Source organism: Artemia franciscana, chromosome 4 (assembly GCF_032884065.1).
Source record: "Artemia franciscana chromosome 4, ASM3288406v1, whole genome shotgun sequence".
Lineage (NCBI taxonomy): Eukaryota > Metazoa > Arthropoda > Branchiopoda > Anostraca > Artemiidae > Artemia > Artemia franciscana.
In genome coordinates, this window is record NC_088866.1 from 25,606,831 (window position 1) to 25,626,298 (window position 19,468).

General features: G+C 36.2%; 1 protein-coding gene across 2 annotated transcripts in view; it reads left to right on the forward strand.

Annotated features, from left to right (window-relative positions):
• Positions 1 to 19,468, forward strand: part of LOC136026201 (serine/threonine-protein kinase/endoribonuclease IRE1-like) — a 98,431-nt gene that overhangs the window by 56,438 nt on the left and 22,525 nt on the right. For both annotated transcript variants that reach the window (XM_065702527.1, XM_065702528.1), the window contains exons 9-13: positions 2,360 to 2,595; positions 7,758 to 8,062; positions 15,056 to 15,309; positions 16,376 to 16,610; positions 18,306 to 18,456. In XM_065702527.1, coding sequence (XP_065558599.1) covers positions 2,360 to 2,595; positions 7,758 to 8,062; positions 15,056 to 15,309; positions 16,376 to 16,610; positions 18,306 to 18,456 — 1,181 coding nt within the window. The remainder of the gene's footprint in view (positions 1 to 2,359; positions 2,596 to 7,757; positions 8,063 to 15,055; positions 15,310 to 16,375; positions 16,611 to 18,305; positions 18,457 to 19,468) is intronic.

Sequence of the window (19,468 nt, forward strand, 5' to 3'; positions counted from 1 at the left end):
CTAAGAAATGCTTCTCAGTAATGTACTTGATTTCCATCTCTGACGCTTATACTCCTTGTAACCATAAATAATTTATTGTTCGTTGGATTTACCATACGAGATAGTGTATAGATATATTTACCAGCGAAACCTTGGGTGTATGCACCTAGCGCTGCTACTACGAATACTCAAATTATCAGAGCCTCCTGAGCCCTATCCAGCTCAGCTCTCTTCCCAATAAAATTCTGTTTAGAGGTTAGCTCTCTACTCATTCCCAGAGAGTTTCTATTTACTTTAAGTTTTTCTTGTGACCTATTCCCACTCCGTGAGGGAGTTTCCTTCTTTTTGTTTGGTCCTAGCTGGATTGCCGGACATCAAGATTTTCGGCAACTTACCTTCATTTGTTCTTAAAATGTGACTTAAATGGCTTAGCCTTTCTTTTATTATAGTCATAATATAAGCAATTAGTGTAGACAGAAAAAGTCACTAAAAGCAGGTGTAAAGTTGAAAGAAGTTGACAATTTTAAAAATAAATAATTATAATTATATCAGTAGACTGTAAGATCTTACAAACATTATGTGCCGAGCATGAGCACCACCAGAAAACTTTGCCAGGTTGGGAAAGGAGAAGTCATACCTCGAGTCAATGAGCATTATTTGAAGAAGTGGGGGAGGGGAGGCTATATAACTCTTGGAATTTTTTATGCAAGATTTGACACTATGCAAGTTGACATAGGTTTACCAAATTCTCCAAAAAAGGAAAGAACAAAACTAAAAGCATCACTAATATTGTCTCCTCTGGCTCACTGTGGAAAGAGTTTGCAGTGCAGGCAAGACACTTGGGGTACATAATTTACTACCTAAAGTTTTCTGCTAATGTTTTTGTGGCACCCCAGAACTTATTAAAGTATTAGAAACATCTTGCGCCTCTCTTTAAAGAATTTTAAACATTCCGGGTAATAATATACTTCTTAAGTTTCTATCTTGAAGTTGACTTTTTGTAATGTTTCTGTAGATAATTTTTTCCTTTTCAACGATGTTAACGGACCAGGTATCATGCAGTATTTTTTTTAATCTTCTTTAAGCCGGGCTTTGTATTTTTAATTAGTGACTTTAAAACATCTTAAATAGTAACTTTGTTGAAAATTAATCACCGATCGGTCTTGATGATTCCTCGCTGAATGAATCCTGATTAATCATGGGTCAAAAAAAGGGGAAGATGTTCATGCGTACTGAAGTTGGTGAAGTTGGTGGGTTTGAATTCCCTGAAAGAGTTTTACCCACTTTCCAAGTCATTTTTCACAAATGAACAGATCAAAGACATACCCCTTCCTTTAGAGTACAAAGATATATAGAAGCTTAATTGAATAAAATTGTCTAATGAATTTTTTCCACTCTTTACGAAAATGTAAGTTCTGTTGTATAACTATTGATTCATTGAGGGCTTTTCCTCTTCAGTCTGAGAGTCCTGAGTTTTTTCCTGATTCTTTCTGAAAATGACAAAGATTTGGAAAAAGCTTAATCTTTTTAAGATCGTGTCAAAAGGATTCTCGGCAAGGACCAAGAGCAGGGGCCATGTCTTTTGTATATAATATGTATTTTAGGATGCTTGATAATAAGCATAAGCGTATTGGCCTTCGATTCAATGACAATAAGACTGAGTTTTTGGCCTGTAAATGCCACTCTGATTACATGTTAAATGTCCATCTAGGTGACAAAGTGATCAAAGCCCAAGACACCTACACATATCTTGGCACTCGTATAGGGTCAAATATTCATGCTATTTCTAGGAAGGCTTAGGGTCTACTAACTACACCAAAGTTTAATTTTAATCTTCATTTCGTTGCTACGGTGAAAAATCTATTTGGTGTCTCGCATTTGGCTTGTGCCAATTTGGACTTTTTTTTTAGCACCCATGGATACTAAAAATGTTTTAGTTTGACACATAAGTACGCAGAATGTCTGCTTTCGCTGCTTCTTTAGACTGGGAAAAACTCCTCATCTTACTCGTCCTGTGATCAGGGTGCAAGAAAAAAACCAGGAATGCCAGAAGTAATGTGCTGGTGAAAGCCATCGAAAGTATTCTCTAATGACTTTATTTTTTTGTATTATGACTGATTGTATCTGTTCCTATATATATATATATATATATATATATATATATATATATATATATATATATATATATATATATATATATATATATATATATATATATATATATATATATATATATATATATATATATATATATATATATATATATATATATATATATATATATATATATATATATATATATGTATATATATATATATGTATATATATATATATATATATTTTATTTGGGTTTTGAGTTTAAGTCTTATCTCTGATCTAGGTCATTATCAGGAGCCGGTCGCTGCAAACCCTCCGCCTGGGATAACTTTTGTACCTACCCCGGAAATATCTCGGAACACTAGTGATATTTTACAGGCTGTTAAAGATTCCCATTCGCAGACGGAAGAGAGCTGGGAGGAAGATAGAGATTGGAAAACGGCATTTATAATTATTGGAATTGTAACTGGTCTTGTTGCAGGAATGAGCTTTTGGCTTGCAGTCATAATAAAGAAAAAGGTATAGTTTTTAATAAATAGTATATAAAAAAAATTTGTTAATGATTATTACTCCCCACGAAAAAATGCTTTAAAACTTTTTTTAGTTTTGGAAATTATCCCACTTAATGCAAAGTGTCAACCATTAACTTCGTCTTTTAAAAATGAGATATTTAGAGTTTACCCCGACCCCTGGGTATTTTTTTTTTTTTTTTTACATTTTCTGCTGTCAAAAAGGAAAAACAAAATAAAAGTGCTACATACGATCAATATTATTATGGAATTTCGTTTCGACCGACTTTTTTAGTCGACCCTTTTCACCAATGCTTTTCCACCTTTGAGTCTTTTTCTTTCCAGCGCTATGTTTAAGGTTCTACCATAGGCGTCAGGACTTAATCTCCAAAATTCTTATCTAAGTAACTTCTCACTTGTATTGTTTTGATTTATAAATTTTGAATTTATTGTTGTATAAGAAATGAGACTTTAAACATGTTCCCAAGTGTTCTGTCTAAATTCAAGCCGGCAAAAGGCCTATATTGCAACTCAAGGTCAATTGGTGTGTAGACTTCAATGTAAATCGGGCTATTACGAATGTTTCTAAAAAAAAAAAAAACGGCTTCGTTCTGTTAAGGGCAGTATTCTCAAAATGTCCGATATTAAATTTATTTTTACATAACTGTTATGTATAGTTTGATTTTATAAAATATATATATAATTATAATATAGTACGTCGTATTATTTCTAGTCGGCTTTTTTTCCCTCATTTTTTGAAACTATCCCGCTTAATGTGTTGATTTTTCCTACCTTTTAGTCTTGTTCTTGCCAACTCTATCTTTGAGTTGCTACCTAAAGTTGGTAGCACCTGAGATGGCAGCATTGGTTGAATTATGAAGTGCTGTCAACACTCATAAACAGTCACTTGCGAATGTTCCTTAAAAATGGCTCAGATGTCTCATTCTTGTATGGACAGGACTGCCAAAACTTTGATATAGAATCAACGTTAATTTCTAACCTTTACGAATATAATATTTTGTAGTCACTGGCATTTTCTTCCAATGAAGGGGATGGGCGCACATTTTGGGTATCTTTTTTATATTTGTATTGTCTGCATAACAGTTCAGCAAACTAATAACACAGGAAACTCAAGCATGTCTCTGAAAAAGAAAACAACCAGTGTTATCATAAAGTTAGTTATACAAAAGTCTTCGTAAGATACCAGTTGAAATTTATGGTTTTTTTTGTTTTTTTTTTTTGTTTTTTTTTTTTGCTCTATATTTAGCTGACGTACCAAGGACATTAAGTTAAAACATTTCTTGTCTCCCTTGATTTTTTTTGTTACTTCTTAGATGTATTGATACCTGAGGTCTACGCTTTTCTTAATGTTTTTCTTTTGATTATTTCACAATTATAACGTTTTCGGGAAGTACTACATTTTCTGCGGTGTTGCCATGTTGAACTGTGAAAATGAATAAGCAAAATAAGTAGTTAAGTTCGACAACGCTATTATTCCATAAAAAAAATCAAACATTAACAATATTCTGATTCCCGAAAAGGACTATGCTTTCAAAGGAAATCTGCTTAATTTGTTTAGCGCTACGCCTTTAGTTTATTTTTCTACTGATTTTTATGGCACTTGGTATTAACCAAGTGACATATAGCAGTCGCCAATTCTGTCGGTCTGTCTGTCGGTCTGTCGGTCTGTCTGTCGGTCTGTCGGTCGGTCTGTCGGTCCCGGTTTTGCTACTTTAGGCACTTCCAGGTAAGCTAGGACGATGAAATTTGGCAAGCGTATCAGGGACCGGACCAGATTAAATTAGAAATAGTCGTTTTCCCGATTTGACCATCTGGGGGGGAGTGGGGGCCCGGTTAATTCGCAAAAAATAGAAAAAATGAAGTATTTTTAACTTATCAGCGGGTATTTGGATCTTAATGAAATTTGATGTTTGGAATGATATTGTGTCTTAGAGCTCTTATTTTTAATCCCGACCGGATCTGATGACATTGGGGGGAGTTGGAGGGGGAAAACCTAAAGTCCCGGTTTTGCTACTTTAGGCACTTCCAGGTAAGCTAGGACGATGAAATTTGGCAAGTGCATCAGGGACCGGACCAGATTAAATTAGAAATAGTCGTTTTCCCGATTTGACCATCTGGGGGGGGGGAGAAGGGGCCGGTTAATTCGGAAAAATAGAAAAAATGAAGTATTTTTAACTTATGAGCGGGTGATTGGATCTTAATGAAATTTGATGTTTGGAATGATATTGTGTCTCAGAGCTCTTATTTTAAATCCCGACTGGGTCTGATGACATTGGGGGGAGTTGGAGGGGGGAAACCTAAAATCTTCGAAAACACTTAGAGTAGAGGGATCGGGATGAAACTTGATGGGAAAAATAAGCGCAAGTCCCAGATACATGATTGACATAATCGGAACTTATTTGCTCTCTTTGGGGTAGTTGGGAGGGGGGGAGTAAGTCTTAAAAATTAGAAAAATGAGGTATTTTCAACCTACGAACGGGTGATCGGATCTCAATGAAATTTGATGTTTAGAAGGATATCGTGTCTTAGAGCTCTTATTTTAAATCCCGACCGGATCTGGTGATGGGGGCGGGGAGTTGGGAGGGGGAAACCTAAAACTTGGGAAACACTTAGAGTGGAGGGATCGGGATGAAACATGGTGGGAAAAATAAACACAAGTCCTAGATAGATGATTGACATAAACGGAACGGATCCGCTCTCTTTTGGGTAGTTGGGGGGGGGGGGTTAATTCTGAAAAATTAGAAAAAATGAGGTATTTTTAACTTACGAATGGGTGATTGGATCTCCATGAAATTTGATTTTTAGAAGGATATCGTGGCTCAAAGCTCTTATTTTAAATCCTGACCGGATCTGGTGACATTGGGGGAAGTTTGGGGTGGGGAGACCTAAAATGATGGGAAACCCTTAGATTGGAAGGATTGGGATGAAACTTGGTTGGAAAAATAAGCAAAAGTCTTGCATACGTAATTTACATAATTGGAACGGATCCGCTCAATTGCGGGGGGGGGGGTAATTCTGAAAAATAAGAAAAATAACGTATTTTTAACTTACGAAGGAGTGATCGGATCTTCATGAAACTTCATATTTAGAAGGACCTCGTAACTCTGATATCTTATTTTAAATCTCAACCGGATCAAACGTAATTGGGGGGGGGGCAGTTGGGGGGACCGGAAATCTTAGAAAATACTTAAAGCGGTGAGATCAGGATGAAACTGGATGGGAAGAATAGAAACCTGTCTAAGATACGTGACTGACATAACTGGACCGGATCTGCTCTCTTTGGTGGAATTGGGAGGGGGGAGGTAATTTTGAAAATTGAGGTATTTGTAACTTACGAAAGGGTGACCAGATCTTAATGAAATTTGATATTTAGAAGGATCTTGTGCTATAAAGTTTAACTTTAGGTTCTGACTTTCTCACAAGTGCCAAATGAGCTCTTGGCTCTTGGCTCTTCCGACCTCGTCCAAATGAGCTCTTGGCTCTTCCGACCTCGTACCATATGAGCTCTCGGCTCTTCCGACCTCGTCACAAGTGCCATATGAGCTCTTAGCTCTTGTTTTATCTACATTTTATTTCTTTAAATTTGGCGCCCAACTACTACTAAAACTTTATTACTGTACATAAAGGTCTCTTTTATTAAAAATTGAATCTAGTTTTTTATTTTTTTTTTAATTTATATGGGGTTGTGTAAGTCTCCACTAAAGCAATTGAAATAATCAAATATTTTCTGCTGCTGTCTTGTCCAGATTCAGCATATAGATAAGAAAACTGCCTTATAGAGCTAACATCTTTTCGAATTTCAAAAGTCTGTCTTATATCATTACTCTGATTTGGTCACTCATGAATACTACGCTTATTTTAACTTCGTATTATGAATTGCTCCCCACACGTTACTCTGGCTGATGTCTTATGTCATGACTCCGGGCCTGTCTGCCGCTCGTTTCCAGTTAGTATGGGCGTGCAAAGACCTCCTAATTCCGACAATTGTTAACCAGTTTTTAGCCACTTTACAAATTCTTTCCTGCATCCGTACTTGATTGGAACACAGCTAGAATGCAGTTTGGTCCAACTTAAAGGAAGCCAGATTCAACTCTAACAAAACTGAACCCATTTAACATTAAGGTCACGACGAATTCAATCCACGGTAAAATCAGCTCAGCAAAACTCATGGAGACATCATGTTCTAGCGACAGCTTTTTAAATGTTGGGAGCGACACTGGAGGTATGGGAGTGGGTAGAGGGGGCAGGCTGTTGGTGATTCAGTCATCCTTTGATTGTTTTGAACTGTTTAATGATGATATTTTTGATTTTGGTGATGTGGTCGCTTTACAAATGATTTTATAAATACGTGCTAGTTTCGCTTGGGTTAAATTGCGCCGTTAAGTTGATAAATCTGTCCTGCAAAATAAAAGAAACGTTGAGGATGGGGTGTACCTACCTTTTGGCATAGAAAGGTGTTTTTGTTTCCTAAATCTAATTCCCTTCCCAGAGTACTGATTTTTTTTTAAATGAATTTGGTAAAAATATGCTCTGGGTCAATCCAGTTTTCAGGAATGAAAGTTATAATCAGGCCCGGGATCCGTTTTTACGCTCCTCCCCTCACTCTCCTCCCACATAAAAGGAAAAAAAAATAGACGAAGTTTATCTCTTATCTCCAAATCCTAGGGATCTCCTTACCTTTGACTGCAATACAAGAGGATCAGATTCTTGGCTAAATTCGACATATTTTTTATCAAAAGTTATGAACAGGTACAGGTATAGATACTTAAGATAGATCTAATTTCTCAGTGGGGGTACTCAATTCGTATTTTGTTGAATGTACCTAGCCAGCGATTAACCTTATTAAACTTCAAATTTTGTGGCACATCCATAGCAGTTTTTGAGCGTGTAATTTGTTCGAAGTAGATTCACTTTTAATTTTCCCCTCAATTTTCTAACAAAGAAAATCAAAAGACATACTTTGAAAAGAATATATTCAGAGTGCTGAGGGGAGTGGCGATTCTTCTTGCATAAAATTTTTGAGTTTGAAAGCTTTAGCGGTAAAATAAGGAGTTTAATTTTAGCAGACAGTGAGTCAAACTACTTTTTTTGGTAATTTATTTCATGGTACTTTAGCCTATGTCATGTGAATTTTATTTTCATCTGTTCCAGGGTTACCCTCTTTACAGCGACTCATCTAAAATGGCATGGTCACGGGGGAGTTCTGGAAGTACAAGTAGCTTTGCTGGTGACCATTGTATACCAGTGGAACTACCTAATGGGGAAATTCAAGTGGGAAAAATTACCTATAAGCCTTTTCAAGTTCTGGGAAAAGGTTGCGAAGGGACCTTTGTTTACAGAGGAAGTTTTGACGGAAGAGATGTTGCTGTTAAACGAGTTTTACCAGAATGCTTTAGCTTTGCTGATCGAGAGGTGGCTTTGTTAAGGGAATCTGATGCTCACCCTAACGTTGTCAGGTATTTTTTCAATTTTTTTGTGCTGCAGCGAAATTGTTCATATTCATACTTGTGAGACGGCCAGGCCACATAAACAAATGAATGATAGATTGCCAATTATGCTTTTTGGCTGTCTATTTGGGGCCAATCGAGAAGCAAGTTATCCTAAAACTAGTATGGGAAAGGTCATTAGAAAGTATTCAGGGGGAATCTGAACTTCATGGGAGGGGGGTAAGGAGTGAAGCTGTGCGTAGGTTGGGTTGGAAGAGGAGCTTCCACAGCTGCGTTGGCCTCAGGTGTCTTGGTACTCCAGTGAATTGCTAGTAGTTTTAAGAAGTGTTAATAATATATGTAAAGTAGTCCAAGATAAAAAAGTAGTTAAATATAAAAATTTCCAAACCAGCATTTACAAAAATAGTTTGAAATGTAAAAATAAAAAGCGAAATAAGTAGAAAAACAATTAAATGAATATAAATTATATAAAAGTTGAAAATTTCCTAAATCTAACTTTGAAATTTCTTTGTATGCTCATTCAAATAGTCTCTTGTTGAAGTGTCGGTATAAAAAGAAATTCATTCCATAGTTCTGTTCATCCTCAATAAAAATAATTTTTGCTTAATTTAAAAATAACTAATAACTAAAAAGATTGTTTAAAAAGCTTAAAATTTTCTAATAAACTTTTCACGGGAAAACCTCAATATGTAGCTTTGCGGTTTTTAGTAGGTACAGTTGCTGATTAAAATAAAGGAAACGTAGATGAAGAATCAGCAAGAAATCAACTAGAAAATATATGGCACCAAACAACCAAATATAGACCATGTCGTATGCACATTAAACGTGAGTGGCACAGTTAGCGTGCTAATGGGAAGTCACTCCACCGACCATATCCCCATTGAAGCATGTGTTAATGTGTGTATTCCTAAGGAAAAAAGTTCTTCACAGTGGTACGAAATAAAGGATTGGTTAAAGGCCGACTTTCCTCTTTATCAGACACTGCTCGACAAGACGCTGCAGAAGATCAATGTACCATATAATCTTCTACAAGCCAACGTGCAAAGGAATATCCAAGAAACTAAAATACAGGTCAATAGCTTTTTTGCTGAAATCACCCATGCACTACTAACCGCAGAAAAGGCTGCTGTTCCCGCTAGGAAAATTCGTAAACATACTGAAATCCCTGGGTTCTCAAAGAATCGAGAGCTAGTGAAAGCGTGTCAAGATGCTAAGTTTTGGTTCTCGGTATGGAGGGAAGGTGGTCGTCCAAAATCCGGCGTGTTGAATTGTCTCCGTAAACACACAAAACGTAAATTTGAGAAAGCCCTCAAGCAGCATCGTACAAATGTGAAACATGAATATACAGAGAGAATAATCAACGATCCAAGTCGTCTATGGAAAGATCGCGTGAAAGACCGCCAAGAAACGCTTAAGTCCATGCCTTGTGACCCAAAAGACTGGTGAGCCTACTATACGAGCGAATTTAGTGCCCCAGATCCCAGTGTAGCAAGGCCATATATCGAGCAACTTGAATCTGTGCTATCAAATTTGAGTTTTCAGGACTTTACCGTAACTGTTTCAGATGTAACTGCAAATGTCTTTACATTGAAAAAGAAAAAATCGCGCGGAGTTGACGGTTTGTGTGCACTTCACCTTGTGAATGGTACTCGTCTTTTATATGAAATGTTAACATTATTGTACCAGATCATATTCGTAGTCGGTATTGTGCCCGATGTTTTCTGTAGAGGACAACTTACGTCCATCCTGAAAAAAGGGAAGCCAGCTAATATATACTCCTCCTATCACCCAATTACTGTGTCGCCAGTTTTATGTAAGCTTTTTGAAATGCTCATATTGTCGAATATTTGAAACTGTTGCCAAATGCCAAACTACCAGTTTGGCTTTACGGTAGGTCTTGGTTGCGCTTATGCTCTGTTCGCCCTTGCTGCTATTTTGTCTCATTCTGAGGCAACGGGTGACCCATTAGTTATTGGTTCTTTTGATGTAAGCCGGGCGTTTGGCTCGTCGGTGCATGCGCAGATCCTTTTAGAAGCGTATAAACAAGGGCTAAAACTGTGTATTGTCAGATCTATGTATTATATGTACAATAACCTTAGAGCGCAAATTAAAATACCCTCATGTCCGACCGAATCCGCTGTTGTAACAGTTCGTAAAGGGGTCAGGCAAGGCTCAGTTGTGTCTCCGACTTTGTATAACAATAGCGTTCTGCCGGCACAAGCCCAGGTAGCTACGTCTTGTGTTTGAAAAGGGAACGATGTTTCGTTGATGGCGTATGCTGACGACCTACTTAATTTGAACAGGTCTGCCGATCGACTATCGAAGAATTTTGATGTTTTGAGTAGGGAATATAATAAAATGGGTTTATCATTTAATGTGTCTAAATCGGCCGTACTGTTCTTCAACGCGGGTTATTATGAGGAAGAAATTCCTTTAGGTGATTCAGCTGTTAAGCCATGTGAGAGCATTACCTACTTTGGTTTACCAATCGGTCGAAGCCTCTACTCGACAGGAACGTTGCTTTTACGACACGTAGAGGCGAAAATCCGGATTGCTTACGGATCAATCATTGGTAACAGACATCGATTCTGCCGTAGATTTCTTGCGTCGCTGTATAATGCCATTGCCCTCCCACATGTACTGTATATAGCACCTTTTTGGAATTATTTGTCTTCCGCCCAATGTACAAAAGTAAGAGTTCTGTTTTTTCGATTCGCGAAGTTCAATCTGAGACTTCCTCCGTGGACGAAGAACTTGTATATCATGCGTAAATACGGAGTGTCCGATCCAACAGTTTGCATTAACCGGGTCGTAGAGAATTTCCTGGAAAAGGCTAAGGGGAGGACGAACCCATGGCTAGCTATCATGTGTCAGTAGTTTTGTTAGTGTACATAGTGTGTGTTTACTTATGGTTATGTTCGTAGTGTGATTTTCTTCTTTTTTTTCCATTCGTACTCCGATGTAATTCTAGTGAATTTTCGGGTAATAAAAGTACTTACTTACTTACTTACTTACAACTTAAGAAAGTGTAGCTTTCCTTTGAAGGTGTAGTTGTTCTTGGGGATCAACAGGTTATTCATGTCTGATTTTTTGCAGGCAAAAATCATTGTCAAACTTAAATTACTAGTTTTCCTTATTTGTTTTTCTGGTACAACGTGGCAATACTGACAAAAATGTAAAAATGCCCGAAAACTTCATAATTTTTGAAACAAGTACTACTACCACTACTAACAACTCACCGCAGCACCAAGCTGCTTGAGGCCAACACAGCTACACACACTCCTCCTCAATCCCAATTTGTTCAAAGCCTCCCTCTTTAATCCTCCCAAGAAGTTCTTATTTCCCTTAAATATTTCCTTACGATATCTCTCAGCCGAGGACGACCTGCTTTCCGTTTAGCCCTAGATAGTTGGCCGAAAAAGACAATCTTAGGCAATATGTCACCCTTCATCCGCAAAACGTGCCCCTTGCCATCTCAACCTTCCTCTCATTATAGCCCTAGAAAGCGCGATTAAACCAGTTTTCGTACAGCCCACTGTTTGAAATACGGTGAAATACGATTTAAAGCCTACTATTTTAAAATGACATAAACAAAAATAATAGAAAATTGCTGTTTTGGGGTAAGAATAGACATAAGATGGGTCCAGGGGCAAAATGTGTTTTTCTTTTATGTCCTTCGTGCTTTAAGACCAAAGTCATATTTGGTGCCTAACAAGATAATTTGTCACGATTTAGCGTAAACGTTCTAGTAAATGTTATCACCTTCAATCGCCAAAACGCAAAAAAAGCAAAAACCTTAATTTGTTCTTGAAAATTTGGCTCTAGTTTTGTTCGGAAACTATAGCAATTTACCACCATGAGATTCCTCCAAGACTTTTTGACTTCTTGCTCCTTTCGAAGCTCTTAGGTGCAATTGCTTTTTACAGCATCAGTTATAAATGAAAACTACAATTTTTCTGGTGAACAATTTAAGTTTTGTCAAACGCACGAAGAAATGGTAGGGTGATTGCTCGGGAGGGGAGATGCTCAGAGATTTTTGTTGCTAAATTATAAAAAAAAACAAAAAAAGAAGAAATGCCCATAAGTTACACCCGCTTGAAGTAACAGCTGTAACAATTTTTATTCTTTTTGAAAATGTGTTTTAATCTCACAGCATTATTTCTAAAAAGCTAAACCGAAAATGTTCCTTAGTAAGGTAATAATTTTTTTAACCAACTTTTTTTTATCATCTTATGTCTATTCATACCTAAGAACCGCAGTTTTCTAATCTTCTTTTTTTTCAAAATTGCGAAGTTTTTTAATGCAGCACCACATTCTCGTCAGTGTTGCGACGATTAACATAGAAAGAAAATTGACGAAAACTAACTAGTTAAATTCAATTCAATAAAACTTTTTATAAAAAAAGTCAAACATTAACAATCTGTTGAAGACAACTATACCCTTGGAGGAAAGTTAGACTTTCTCAAGCTGTTTAGTGCTATGTGTTTCTAGCTTATTTTTAGCTTGGTACTTTAAGAAAGTTCGGTTGCAGCTTTGACATTGTGAGTTCTACATGTTGTTAGTTTCAGTTTGATTGATGATTGAGTTTAGTAGATCTCAAAAGTAAGGCATTGCTATGTTTGGCACCAAATATAGCCTCGGTCCTAAGGCGTCATTGCTGGTAAAAGTTTTTTTTTTGCCATCAGTCTAGGTTTTAAGCACCTAGGTTATAGTTTGAGAGCCTAGGTTATAGTAGAAAAAAGGTAAAGAAGGCGGCATTGGACTTCAAAGTCCCTACCAGTAATGCTGATCTCCGTTTCATGGCCCTTCAGCCAGGAAGTGCTACGGGGGGCTGGGGGCCATTCATCCACTACTTTCGCACACTCTTCCTTTTTACCTTCCGTAGATTTTTCCAGGTACCCATTTAGAGTTAATTTGACTCTGGCTGAGCTTACAGAGTCACGCCGCTGATCCCCGTTCCAAACCAAATAACCAGAGGTCCGGGACTCGAACTCCTGTCCTCACGAACAGAGGATATCAAGTCTAGCGTGCTAATCACTTCGCTAAGAGGTTATAGTTAAGTACCTAGGTTATGTTTCGTCAGTCTAAGGTAGTAGACGAAGTGCAAATTGTTGGATTAGGAGTGTTCGTTTTCTACATTGGGCTTTTTCGTGTTTCTGAACACATGCCCTGGCAAACTAGAAAGTGAAAAAATATTGTTAAAGTTCAAATTACGCAATCCAACGTTTCTTGCTCCTTTTATAACATAGCGAATAAACAACAAGCTAGGAATTTATATGACAATGTCTGTTTAAGCGTCTTTGTAAAACTCGGCTCTCATGCTTTTTGGGCCTATTCCGTGTAATATCTTTGGCAAAATTTAAAGAAAGGAAAAATTGCGGCCGACCGAAACGTGTGTTTAATTTGTGTACATTAACAAGGTTTGGTACGTACCAAAGATAAATAGAGATGAAAAAATCAATGATTTTTTTCAGAAATTCAGAAATGAGTTTTTTCAGAAAAGGTAAAATTATTTCAAGTAAATTTCAAGCTTCGAAATTACTTGACAAGGCATAATGAAACCAGAGAACCTACGAAAGGCTACTTTAGGAAATAACAAAAATCCATATGAAAGGAGGTTGTTCACATGGACCAAAGTATTTGTCAAAATGCTTTAACAAAAATTTGTCAAAATAAGTTAGTCTAACAGTTAAGTGTAGGAACCACTCCACAACTAGTATTAGTTTGTATCCTCCTTTTGGAATTAATAGTAGTTAGTTAATGTTGAATTTTGTTTGTAATAGAATTGAGTTGACTGAATTAATTTAAAGTAGACTAAGCCTTTGCTCAATTTTATCTGAATTTCCGACAGTTTTAACATGCCAATTTTCAAACATTCGCAAGTAAAATCCGAACTCGAATTCGAATACCAAATTTGCATTGTCTGAAAACCGATCATCAATCTCAATCAAAACCATTCACAAAAAAGCTTAAACTTTTGTACCATTAGTATAACTATGCTATCTATAAAATAAGACTAGTTACAATAAAACTATTTTTCATATTAGAAATTAATCAATACTACCAATTATTGCAACAATTAAATCATCGTAGCAAGAGAGGTCTGTAAAAAAAAAATCCATAACAATATAGAAAATAGAGAATATTTTAATGAATTGTTAAAATCAATTTTTTTTTCTTTAGGAATTGGGCATCCCGCTTTAGCACCGGGAAGGCTGGCCAATCTCTACTTTAGTGGTATTTTGTGTCCTTGTCTGATTAATTCCATTCTAAGATAACTTAAATTATGAGGAAATGAAAAATAATCTTCGTGAACCTATTTGAACCCAAACACAACAATGCACTATTGCATTAGAAACGTTCCATGCTGTAAGACACAGACTAGCAAAATAATTCCTCGGGAGCTGCATCCTCAGCGAAAATTGCTCATGAAAAGTTTGTAATAGTCTATGCCATACTTGACTCCCATTCGTCCTTGGAGACCGTTTTGGAGCCTCTTCTCTCACCATTTTATTGCACTTCCTGTATGCACTTCCATCTTCTGCCACTCGGAGAAAGTGCGGTAAGCTAAGCGACGATAAGTTATCCTTCCATCTCATTTGTTTATGACATAAGTAGAGTAAAAAAAATCGATCGTTCAGAACACCATTTAGCCATGTTCTTCATAAATTTTTTTTTAAATTTACACATCTTTGTCGGTTATTTTGGCTAAAGTTGCGGTTCATGATAAATTTTTTTGCTGGTGGCCTTGCAGTGGAGATATTTCTGAAGCATTCGTTTGTCTAAACAGGAAATTATATGTTCATCATTTTTCTTTTGTTTGGTAACTTCTTCGAAAGCACTGTATTGTTCTAGAAAATTCAAGATTCCAAAGCCTTGTTTTAATCTTGTCTTGTCTTATTTGTGGCAACATACTGGCAATCATGTGTGTGTGTATTTGAACAGTACTTGGGTTAAGTACTGTTCAAGTACTAGTTTTTAGTTTGTACTTATTTCTTTTAGGTATTTTTGCACTGAGTCTGATCGACAGTTTCGTTATATTGCTCTGGAGCTATGCGCAGGGACCCTGCAAGATTTTATTGAGGGGAGATACAACGGTCCCGCATTCGATGTGAAGTCCAGTCTACGCCAAGCAACATCTGGATTAGTCCATCTTCATTCTTTGGATATAGTTCATAGGGATATAAAGCCACAAAACGTACTTTTATCTTTACACACTGGCAGGGGACAGGTCAGAGCTATGATATCTGACTTTGGTAAGCTGCTATATTTTGCAACCCTCAAAAAAGGCTCACACATATGCAACGCATTTCTGGACAGTACCACTATTTTGTCAGTGCTGTCATGGTTTAGCCGTGAAAACAAATAAGTAAAATTAATTAGCTAAATTTGACAACATTTTTCGTCTGTAAAAATTTAAACATTAGCTCTCTGTTGATTCTCAAAGACAACTAAACCTTTAAAGGAAAGCTTCAATATCTTGAGCTATTTGGCGCTGTGTTAAATTGGTATTAATTAAACTGGCACTGAAGTAAAGCAATTTAATTTTTATTAATTACTAAGTTAATTTATTCATTGACACTAAACAAAGAAATGAGGCAAAAATCTATACAGTAGGCACAAAAGACTAGTGCATAGGATACCTCGCTCTTGCAATTGTTATTGTGAAGACATGAGCATGGCTAGTATTTGAATTATGGAAAGGGGTAAAAGGTCAGAAGTGTTCTGTAAGGACTATAAGGGCTCGCCCATATGGGTACACTTAGTAAAGAGCAATGTGTTTTCCATGTATTATTTCTTCTCCAGCTACTTCATATAGAGAGGTGGTCGTAGAAACAGGAAGAGGATAATTCGACTAGAAAGTCAGAACTTGGGTTTCATCTTTAAGATTTGAAATTTTTTGTTTCCTGTTAGGTTAATATTTATTTACCATATATTTGCAAGAGGGTTTACCACTGTTATTTTGTAAAGAAAAGTTGTGTTATTTTAATCCATGGAAAAGTTGTGTTTAAAACATATAAAAGTTCATGTTTAAAAGGTTAAAAATCCGCTGCTGATAAAATAGACTATTGTTATTCTTATTTTCATATGTATCCAAGTGAGTCACAGGAAACTGACTAGGAAGATTTTAGAGAATTTGGCTTTCAATCAAACCTACTAGCTCGAACTCGCCAAGCGACGTTGCTTAGTCATTTATGCTTAACAAACTTTCTGCCTTCTGTTGGAACTTAGATCAATCTGTGTTGATTTTTTACGTCCATAATAACTAGGTAGAAGTTAAACAATGTTCTACATATTTATAATAGTATTAGTTTTTTTCAGGTCTTTGTAAGAAAATGCGAATAGGACGTTTATCCTTTTCGAAGCGATCTGGTGTGGCTGGAACTGATGGATGGATTGCACCAGAGATGATGGACGCTTTTGAAATACAACGTACAACGTGCTCTGTTGATATATTTTCGCTTGGGTGTGTTTTCTACTACGTTTTAACTGAAGGATCTCATCCATTTGGTGATGCTTTGAGAAGACAAGCCAATATTCTCAATGGAAATTATAGGTAAGGCCCACTTATACTGTAAAAGTTTGGAGGGCTCTAGAGGCTACTACTATATCCTACCACGAATTGCTATAATGGGTAGAATTTTCCATAACAATAATTGCTTTGTTCCACCCTTAGACGTAAGTGGAAAGAAAGATCAAGCTGCACTCCCCCCCCCCCCCTTTGGCATTAAAAATAATTATATCTATTAATACTGTGTTGAATGTCTCACATACCTTTTCATCACATACCGTCTCAATAGTGTATATATACACTGCTCAAACGTTATTTGAAAGTTTCATATTTATTGCATCCATATCAATAAATATGAAACTGTCAAATAATGTTTCATTAGTGCATTTCAGTAGTCTTGGTTGTTATGGTGATTTTGTTTCTGTTAAATAAAATGCACAGCTCGGAATAATAATAATAATAATAAAAAAAAACGGACAATGAAAATTGGTAGGCGTGTCAGGGAGCTGCACAAATTAACTTGATAAAGTCGTTTTCCCAGATTCGACCATCTGGGGGGCTAAAGGGAGAGGAAAAATTAGAAAGAATGAGGTATTTATAACTTACGAGAGGATGATCGGACCTTAATGAATTTTGTTATTTAGAAGGACATCGTGACTCAGAGCTCTTATTTTAAATCCTGACCGGCATTAAGCCTCTGATTTTCCTTTTAAATCAATCTATTGATTCTTAGAATTTTGTTAGAGCTCATACCATATGAGCTCTTGGCTGTTAGCTCTTCTTGCCTCGTCACAAGTGCCATATGAGGTCTTAGCTCTTGTTTATAATATAATTTAAATAACAAGGAGTGATACTCCAAGTTAAAGCCATGCAAATTTAAAATTTTCAGAGGTCGTTATTTCAAATAAGCAAGCAATAGATTAAGTAATAAAAGCTTTCAAAAATTCATCGAGTTCTGCTCTCAAGAAGCATTGGGTATCGTCCACTACGCTTACATCAGATGGTTTTCTCGTCTAAAGTGCCTTTAAGGGGTATTTTTTTCTAATATAATTTAAATAACAAGGATTGATACTCCAAGTCAAAACCGTGCAAATTTAAAATTTCTAGAGCTCCTAATTTCAAATAAGCAAGCAGTAGTTTAAGTAAAGAAAGCTTTGAAAAAATCACTGAGCTCCGTTGATAAAAAAGTATTTGGTATCGTCCACTAGGCTTACATCAGATGGTTTCCTCGTCTAAAGTGCCTTTAAGGGGCTTTTTTTCTAATATAATTTAAATAACAAGGAGTGATACTCTTAAGTCAGAGCCATGCAAATTTAAAATCTTCATAGCTCCTTATTTCAAATGAGCAAGCAATAGTTTAAATAAAGAAAGCTTTCAAGAAATCATCGAGTTCTGTTGACAAAAAATTATTGGGTATCGTCCACTAGGCTTACAAAACACGATTTTCCCGTCTGAAGAGCTTCTACTTGTATGGACTAAGTGACTTTCCAGAAACAAATGCACAAGCATGCACAATTACTTCTTGCGTAACTGGGAATCTCAGTATAAAATTTTTGATGCTTTTAAGTCGATTGGCTATCTCAGAATTTATAAAAGATAACATCTTGGTTGTATCAGTCGTGTGTATCAGTATTGTGTGTTCATTGTATGGCTATTGTATTGTCGTTTATTTTATTTTGCTTTCTTATTTTTTCTCTTAAACGTTAATTTTGTTTTGCTTTCACCTTGCTTTTATTTCAGTTTGTCTGGTTTAACTGAAATCGATCATTACTCAGCCATACGCCTTGTGGAGAAAACGTTACATATGGATGGGAACGAAAGACCCACTGCGAAAGCTATTCTGAAACATCCAATGTTCTGGCCAAAAGAAAAAATCCTTGCTTTTTTTCAGGTATGTTGTGTTGAATTTATTCTGCTGCATTTTTTTTGCTGGCTCAATCTGAGATCGAAGAGATTTGTTTAAGTTGCGCCGAAATGGTTGAACTTACGTCGTTTTAATCGCTCTTTACTTGTTGTGAACATTTAAACGAAATGTTTGTTTTCTAGGTTTCCTTTCTGTTGACCAATAAACGTCAAATTTGACAAACAATTAAAAAACTGCTGGAACAAATTCGGTTAATTTCCGAAGAAACAAATTTTTTTACCATAATGATACTTATTAGACTAAGAGATACTTTAGATGCAGTTTTTAAGAGAAGAACAATGTAGTTTTAGAAAAGGGAGGAGATGTGTCAACCAAATTAGTTTACTGTTACATTAGTTACATTAGTTACTGTTGTTTGCAGCATAGCATCGATTCATGATTTCTCCCAAACAACTAAGGTCTATTTTATTTTCTATTTTGGACATATCGGTCCAAATTCAGAATACGCTTACTCTATGTATCTTATTACCAAAGTTCTATTGGTGTATAAAATGAATATTTCTACTTTTTTTACGTCTTAGAAGTAGTGATGCCTCAATAATTTTTATGAGGCCCATAGCCACTACTCCTTTCTTCCTTTAATGATTTGAGTTGAATGGCGATTCCCTCAAGACACATTTGTTATTAATTTTTTAAGAGACGTAGGTGCATGTTACATCGTAGGGATTGTTTTCTAAGAGACGCAGGTGTTAATTACCTAATATCTCTTTGATTCTTAAAAAAAACCTACAGCGGCTTCTTTAGCCCACGATTTCTAAGATTGTTACCTAATAGTTTCTTTTATTCTTTAAAAAGCCTTCAGGTTCTTCTTTATCCCAGGGTGTCTAAGAATGTTACGTATTGGTTTCTTTAATTCTATAAAAAGCCTTCATGAGCTTCTTTACCCCTGGTTTCTTAAATTTTTTACATAATATAGTCTTCAAAAAAATTCACGGCCTGCTAGTGGGGGACTTTCAAGACGCTGGACCCCTGGCGAGCA